This window comes from Henckelia pumila, chromosome 3, assembly GCF_033568475.1.
Source record: "Henckelia pumila isolate YLH828 chromosome 3, ASM3356847v2, whole genome shotgun sequence".
Lineage (NCBI taxonomy): Eukaryota > Viridiplantae > Streptophyta > Magnoliopsida > Lamiales > Gesneriaceae > Henckelia > Henckelia pumila.
This window is the reverse complement of record NC_133122.1, coordinates 63,150,749-63,159,717: the sequence shown is the minus strand read 5'-3', so window position 1 is coordinate 63,159,717 and position 8,969 is coordinate 63,150,749. Positions and strand designations below refer to the sequence as shown.

Here is an 8,969-nt window from a genome sequence, read left to right as displayed (position 1 = left end):
ATATTATTTTTTATTGTAAAATAAATTCATTTCACAAAACACCTACTCAATTTGAAAATAGCAACTGTTTAAAATAAAATTAGCGACGAAATTAGGAACGACGTCTCAAAAATTGGGGCACGCTTTTGTAAAACCGTTCTTTTAGCGACGGAAAAATGTTTTTTTCTTCATCTTTCTCGAAAAAAATAAAATAAAATGCTTTATTCATACATCCATATTTTTTTAATCAACATATATCTATTATTTAATGCAACTACTTTGTAAAAATCAATGCAGAATGGTTCTATTTGAGAGACAACACAGTATTAATTAAAGAATAAAAAAGAAAAAGAGGAATAGAACTTAGCTGCTCTCGATTTAGTCGGAGCTACAACTAAATTTGGAGTACGAGTATCATAAACCCCATTGTACCTTTCACAATTTTATTAACTCCGAGTAACATTTACTTGAATATCACACTAAGGCTCGGCTTCTAATTTAGAAAAGTAGAACACAGAAAATGTCTTACAAATCATGTATCTATTATTTAATGCATTCGTCTGTTAAAACTTTTATTCATTGAAACATTATTATTTGATAAACCAGCGACCGAACCTAGCAAATTTAAAGTTTTAATGAAGCAAGCCTTTCATAAAATTCCAATGCAATAAGAATTGCACAGGACTGCAAAATATAATTAACAGCTGTGCCGATCATCATTTTCATGTAGTGCGCACTAATAATTACATGCAATTTGTACTCGTTGGCTCATTTCCTGCCAAACATTGACGAAACAATACCGTGTCAAATTCCATCCCAGTTGAAGGGGTTTATGACAGAGCCCATTGAAAAACACAACATACGAATTACACCAACACCTTGAATAGTAAGCACATCAAGTTCATCAACCTTCTTCACCAAACTCCTTTGTGAATCGTTCATGCACTTCAAGATCAGATTTACTAACTGTTGGTCTTTGTCTTGCCAGAACCTTGTCAAAGTCTGTTTTTGAAATGGGAGGAGGGATAATCTACAAAGGCATGAACCAGAATCGCGAAGCAGTTAGATGCTAATGACTACATAGGAATCAATCGGAATTAACACACACTAGGTTGCTAATCTCTATACGGGTATCCATCAAGAGTTTTTTTTTTTTAAACTAGTATCAATCAGAGTTGAGACATGCTAAGTTGCTAATAACGAATCTCAGTAGAGGAAGTACTGCGACTACCTTGCATGCACAAGAAATAGCTTAATGTTCCATCCCGTATTAAAGTTAAGTCAGTTTTTAAGAGCATTGAATACAATCATTCTCCATGTCATCATCCTTAACTCTCCAATGCCATGAACATGACAGTAGCTTCTCTTATATAGTTATATTCAATTGTGCATCACTCTATACTAGATTGATTATATACTCAATAAACTCCAATAAAATCACACCCTAATCTACTTGCACCTCGTGCGTTGATTTCTATCTCCGATCTCTGTTACATATATTTTACTCCACAAGATGCATATTCTCGAGTTACTAACTCCTCGTAACCATACAAGAGCCAAATGTTTGCTTCATGAAAAGAACATATACCCAGAGCACAGTACTCAACAAAGCAGATTCGCACGAACATGGAAGAAAAGTAAAGAGAAACTCCACAAGTAAAAAAAACATCACTTCGTATGCTGTCCAGAATATATTGAATCTGTATAAGACCAAATTAATACCTTCGCAGCAAGTCCTTGTACAGCAAGCTCCTGCATGGTTATCTGGACAGCGCCTGGTTGCTTGGGTCCACATGGCATCCATGTACCGTTAGAAGCTTTGATGAAGAACATAGCATCTTGTGTTTTACGTACAGGCTCAAATAAAACATCCTTAACCTATTCATAGCCATGAAAAAGCCAACAGGTATGAAAGAGACAAAATGCACCATTCAATCATTAAAAATCAGTGGATAAAGCCATTTGCACTTACACAAACAGAAATATCTGAACCAGAAAAGCCTTCGGTTTTCCGAGCTAGGACTTCAAAGTCACTTTCAGACAAGTTATGAGGAGTATCTCCTAGATGCACCTTCATAACAGCGATAATACATATGAGACGACATTGACATAGCATTTTTTATTCAGATCCGTCTCCGCACAAAAGAAAAGAGATACATTCCCTACTTTGAACATGTGTTGGCGTGCCTTCAGATCTGGGAGAGGTATATATATACGCTTGTCAAATCGTCGCCTAACAGCCTGCAAAATACATAGTTAGCCTAAATTTATTAGATAACAAAACTCTACTCACTTGGCAGTAAATGTTACCTGGTCAAGGGCATAAGGAGTATTTGTAGCAGCAAGAACAAGAACTTTATCATCATTGTGGCCTACACCCTAATAATTGGGATTAGGTAGGAATAAAACGGTAAGCAATCTAAGTTCTCTTCATCAAAAGAATTATCAGTGACAACAAGGGTTAAAAAAAACAAGGACCAGGGATGGCAAAACAAATTGTTTCAGTACCTCAATATAAATAGTGGTCCCAGGATTTCAAACTCAACAGTTAATGAAGCAATCATTAAACTACATTCCAAGTCGGGGAACATCTTTCCTTCTTTTAACAGAAAACGTTTCTACATGATTATATTTGTAATGATACAGATATCATCACAAAGACAACTTTGACCAAATAAGCCAGGGCAAAAATAAGACAAGCATTATATTAAAATTCCACTACAAAAGTGCATTCTATCTTCTTTTGTGAATTTTTAACACCGGATTCCATCAAGTTTTGGCAGGTGTAACCAAATCCGGTGCGCAATGGGTGACCATACAAACCAAATTGGTCTACTGTGGGAAAGCAAGTCAAAACCCGCCCCAGTCCACAAATGATATTGAATGCAGCGGACAACATATCAATAGAAGTCTTAAAATTCATGTTCCATTAAATGTTGGTGTGCATGAAAATCATCCAATGTAAAGGGTCAACTAAGAAAGAATATCCAATTGCACAGCAACTCTCAAACAACAGCATATAACATAAAAACTTTCAAATGCATAAAACAAATAAAGAAATCTTTCAATATATGAAACCCAAATTTGACACATTCGCTTGAATCGGACGAGGATAGAATAAAAAGGAATAACAGAATAGCAATTCAAGCATAACTTCCAATAAGTGTAGATAGAATAGACTAAAGAAACTGCTGCACGGATCTTTTCCTCAGGTCAGCAAGAGAAATTAAGATGTGACTCCTATTTTTGCCACAAATATTACCTGCATCTGCACCAACAACTCTGTTTTAATACGTCTTGAAGCTTCACTCTCGTTTCCTTCTCCACGCTGGCCACACAAGGAATCTATTTCATCAACAAATATGATAGAGGGAGAACTTTCGCGAGCCATTTGGAAAAGGTTGGAGACAAGCTTCTCACTTTCACCCATCCACTTCGAAACCAAGTCTGAAGAAGAAACACTGGGAAAAAACAGCAGTTGGCATGCACCAAGTACTCCATAATTAATAATGCGGTAGAAATAATAAATAAAAAATGCATGGTAAAAATATTGACCACCCTTAGTCCCTTACATAAAAAGGTGGTTTCAAATACTAACTCCGTCCAATTATATAGGCCTGTTTTTTTCTCACACCGATTAAGCAATTCAGTGGAAATATCAATCAACAAATAACTTCCCAATTTTAGCCTCATTTAATGAGTGCTTGTGTAAATCAGTTTTTATATTTCTAATAGTTATTTAATTACAAGACCCCAATTAAATAGGGATATAACAGAAAAAGAGTAGAAAAAATATTGCATTTAAATATATTATGTCCTTTTCTTCTTGGCTCATCTGGGCAATCTTAAATGTATCAAAAGATTAACTTGCTCAGGCTTGGATAATTATGGCATTAAACTGACTCTAGTGAAAATGAAACAATCTTTCTCCAGCCAAATGCCGAGAATCTTCGTTCAATTTTAGTAACCCTGAACCAAGTAGATTTAAGCTATTCGTCCATCACAGGGCATATTAGTTGTAATGAAAGTCATTATACTGAGATTTCAAAAACAGATAAAAATATAAAGTAAGATAATAATTTTGTCAGATGAACTCGTCGCATATTCTTCAAAGTTAGAACAGCAGCAAACACAACAATACAAGAAACATATCAAACAAATGCAAACATGAAACAATAGATTCTTTTTCACGGAAAATTGTATCCGACAGGCAGAAAGTATATTGACATTTTTACATCAGAAGGCCGGAACAACTCATAATCAGTACATGGTGGGTTTATCTAAAAGAGTTTACTATATTCAAGAGAAGAGTTGAAAAAATTAAATACATATTGAGATTTCAAACAGATAAAGACAAAAAAGTAAGATAACAGTTTTGTCAAATGAACTCGTGTCAGATTCGTCAAAGTTAGAACAACAATAAACACAACAATACAAGAATCATATCAAGCAAATGCAAAATTAAGCATTAACCCCGTTACAGAAAAATGATACCCAACAGGCAGAAAGTATATTAACATTTTTCAATTATAAGACCGGAAGAAAACATAATCGATAAATGGTGGGTTTATCTATCAGAGTTTACTACATGCAAGAGAAGACCTGAAGGAAATAAAATATTAAATACATATCTACAAAACTCTTGAGCCATTGAAGATAGATAAATTACCTGAAAAAGGTTGAATCAGCTTCAGTTGCAACAGCCTTGGCCAAGTATGACTTTCCTGTTCCAGGAGGACCATATAAAAGAAAAGCCCTCCATGGATGCCTCTTGCCTAAAAGCACAGGAGTAATTTCAATAAAAACTTGAGTATGAAATGATGCTAACCAGATAACATTCTTTAGTTCCTCGCATTAGCTCAAAAATTAATCTCTATGACCACCAAGCGCATCCTACACAAACTTTCCCAAAGGACAATGTGGATTTATAAAACATGAAAGCAAGTGGAGGTCTTGCAAACCATAGATGGATGACATAAAAGGTAATCAAAAGGTAATCATGTGTGAAAGGAGCATTAGATCAGCCATGGACAAGCAAATTTATACTTGCTTACGTCAAACAAACTCCACCTTAAAATAAGCAATGAAAGGAAGATGATTACAAAGTCATGCTGCCTTTAACCCAAAAGTTTTGATATTTGTTGCATCGGCACCAAACACAACAAATATAGTTGCTGATTCTCATTACAGAGAGTATCAACGAGGTCACACGGAACCATTTCTAACTACGACTGTTATTAACTTCTCTCTTCAACGACCTAAAAACTCTCCAGATCGTGAACAGCTAGTTAAGGTTCTATCAGGAAATCTTTTTAGGTAAAAACTCAAATACTGTAAGAACATGAGGTTGCATGAGAAATCACAACAAAGCCCATTTTGAAGAGAAGGATCGGTGTCAATGTCTAAAACTAACCATAAGCATGTCTCACACTTCCTGCTGTTCTATTTCAGCAAGTAAATTCTCATTCCCATTCCCATTCCCATTCCCATTCCCATCAACATGACAAGAGATGAAAGATTGGAATCGTATTTGTTAATCATTCTAAACAATGATAAAACTCAACCCCAACCACTAAAATAAAAATAAGTACCACAAACTAACTTCAACACACGCCAAATTTTTCCATCTACACATCAAAACGAAAAATGAAAGAAGTCGAGTGCATAAAAGCTAATCAGACCAACACCCAAAACCCACCCCCCAAACCAAAGAAAGGCGCACAACAGGTAAAATTATACCAGTAAAGAATTGTGGGAATTTCACAGGAAGAATCACTGCCTCCTGCAAAGCCTGCTTCGCGCTCTCCAATCCAGCAACATCATTCCACTTAACATTCGGCTTCTCCCTAATTATAGCAGAACTCAACCCAGCTCGCAGCTTCTCCTTATCCACATCCTCCCCATCATTCCCATCCTTTTTGGTTTTCGGCCGGGTGGCCACAGCAGCATCACCGTTTGACGCGGGGCCCGACCCGCCCTCGTCGAGTACGGCCCGTATCTCCTCAGCCCGACGCAAGTACTCGGTAAACTTCTGCGTGATGGCTTCCTTGATTTTAGGATTCTTTTCGTACTTAAGATGGGTTTTGAAATACTCTAAAGCGTTCATATACAAAGGGAAGGCTTTCGCATAGTTTCCGGCATTGTCTTCCGCCACTGCCTGCCGCACATACTCGATTGCTTGTTCTTTGAAATTACTATACATCGTCTCCGATCAGGAATACCGATACATGAAAGTATGATTTCACGCTCTCCTGCGCGATTTCGTGGATCGGGAATTGATGGATCGGAAGAAAATTGATAATTTGAGGGTTGATATTTTTGATCAATTTTGATCAATTGGTTGATTTCAATCTTTGCTTTGGGGTTGAATTGTGAAGGGAAACGATGATAAACGCACACGACTCTGCTTTCGGACAGGGGTTGAACACGCTTTTGTTTGCCGCAGACTCAAATTATACGTTTTTGTGGTGGGTGTATTCAATAAAGTGAAATAATGATTTTTATTGAGTTTAAAAATATTAACCATTGTTGAAAAATATTATTATTATTAATATTATGTTGAATATTGAATGTTGAATGTTGAATATTGAGTTGTAAAATGTGGAAAATTAGTGTGTGATGATGTAGATGATGATGTATTTATTTTTGGACTAATCTCAAATGTGGATCTATAAATAGGTCTTCATTTGTGATGAAAAATACAATTGAATTTGAGAGAAAAATATTTGTGAAGTGTAGAGTTTGATATATTTTGAGTTTTGGAGTTTTTACTTTTTACCATAAAATTTTACTTTTTCACAACACGTTATCAGCACGATCACTCGAAGGTTCTCTATATTTTCCGACGCTCCAAAATACAAGAAGAAGTCAAAAATATTCAACAAGTAAGAATTTTTATTTTACTGTTTATATATTTTTATTGTGTATATATTAATATATAATATCATGTTATGTTTTTTTTAAAAAACTTGTTATAAATCCTGGGAGGATGTTAAGACGACATCCCACACTCCCGGTAAGGGATACGACAAGTATAAAAGCCTCTAAAGTTTTTAAACATTATAATCATATTTGTATAATTTCACAATATTATATAAAAGGTTGTCTACGACACCGATCTTATAATAATGTGATATGATATACTATACCTGACTTTATACTAACTTTATTAGTATAATTTCACAATATTATATAAAAGGTTGTCTATGACACCGACCTTATAATAATGTGATATGATATACATAATTATTTAATTATGATTATCATTATATGCATTGCATCATTATCACAAAATTTTTATTCAACACATACTCGATTTTTCTTACCCCCAACGGTCACAAACGGTCATAAACGGCTATTTTTTTTGCCTATATATATGATCACTCAAACTCATTTTCAATCACACCAAAATTCATTCTTTCTCTCAAAATATTTTATCCTCGGTTTTTTTTCGAAGATGGAGATGATGGCATTTATAAGGATATTTTTCATAACGACTATGATCATCATGCTCACGAGTTTTGTATTCACCGGCGATTTTCCACCACATATTTTTTATCTATTTATATACGCACTTGTAATCTACGTTCTTCCATTATTTTGTATTGTCATACTAATAGAAATTAACTAATAAAATGCATTGTTATTTTTCTAGTACCACCATGTCAAACTTGACAAAGATTGAATTCGTTGCGCTCGATATCACCGGAAAGAATTACATGCCATGGACTCTCGATGTAGAAATGCATCTTGAGTCATTGGGTCTAAGTGATACCATAAAAGAAAATAATATATCATCCTCACAAGAAAAGGCAAAGTCTATGATTTTCTTACGTAGACATCTTGATGAAGGATTGAAATGTGAGTATCTCACAGAAAAAGACCCAATGATTTTATGGAAAGGGCTGAAAGAAAGATTTGAGCATATAAGGGAAGTTATACTCCCGACCGCCCGTGATGAATGGAATATGTTAAGATTCCAAGACTTTAAAAAGTCAGTGATTATAATTCAGCGATGTATCGAATAGTCTCACAATTTCACCACCAAAAAGGCAGCATGAAAATACGAGTGAATGAAAATCATTCAAAAATCGAATCACAACCATAAGTAATATTTAAAAAAATAATATATTACCAGCAATCGTGGCACATACATTGCATGTGAGACAAAAATATAATAAATGTGTTTGTGTGTAAAACAATGCGTGAATTTTATAATATTTGTTTGTAAAGTTCACTGGATAATTCAATTGTGTAAATGATAAGAAATAAATACAATCCAGTCTATGATTTTTAAAATTGATAAACCTAGATATTTAAGTATAAGATGTGTAGTAGGTGTTGCAGTTACGATGTGATCACATTCGTGTCATGCCTGTGTAACGACATTGTTCCCAAAATAAATCAAACCTACAAAACATAGCTAAATACTTTAAAAAATTTATTTTACACACCATGTATATTTCAAAAAAACCTTACAATTAAATGAAGTCAAAAAATAACAATCCTAATATACACATGTTAAAAATTAAGTTATGTTTTATTGAAACTCGTTGAACTTAATCATATTTCACAGCCATATGGATTTCTTTTATGTTTTGTTGAAACTCAATGATCTCCCTGTATTTCGATCATTGAACTTAATCATATTTCACAGCCACATGGATTTCTTCATTTTGCGCCTATAATACCTGTAAGAAGCAAATTTACGTTGCAGCATAAAGTTTGATGTTATTATATTATAATTTGCAGTAAAATAATATATTAAATCATTAACATGCTAATGCATCATTATAAAAAGTGCAAACAAAAAAAATACATGAAAAGTAATTTTCAAACAGTGAAAAAATATATAAACGTTTAATTTTGGGCTACCAAGAATAGATAGGTAGTTAGCAGCCGCATACGAAAACTTGGAACCAAGATAATACAAAAGGATGCAAACAATAAATAATGCCAACTTTACGTAATTAAGCCTCAACTTACAAAAA

The 8,969-nt window shown here is 34.2% G+C and overlaps 1 protein-coding gene across 1 annotated transcript; it reads right to left on the bottom strand.

Annotated features, from left to right (window-relative positions):
- Positions 1 to 626: 626 nt before the first annotated feature.
- LOC140886934 (protein SUPPRESSOR OF K(+) TRANSPORT GROWTH DEFECT 1) lies at positions 627 to 6,379 on the bottom strand. The gene is made up of 8 exons (XM_073293866.1): positions 5,719 to 6,379; positions 4,649 to 4,754; positions 3,242 to 3,440; positions 2,290 to 2,358; positions 2,146 to 2,220; positions 1,952 to 2,050; positions 1,702 to 1,857; positions 627 to 1,009 (listed from the first exon to the last, which is right to left on the bottom strand). Exons 1-8 carry the CDS (start codon positions 6,179 to 6,181, stop codon positions 884 to 886), a joined length of 1,293 nt encoding a protein of 430 aa, XP_073149967.1. The 5' UTR covers positions 6,182 to 6,379; the 3' UTR covers positions 627 to 883.
- Positions 6,380 to 8,969: the final 2,590 nt, after the last annotated feature.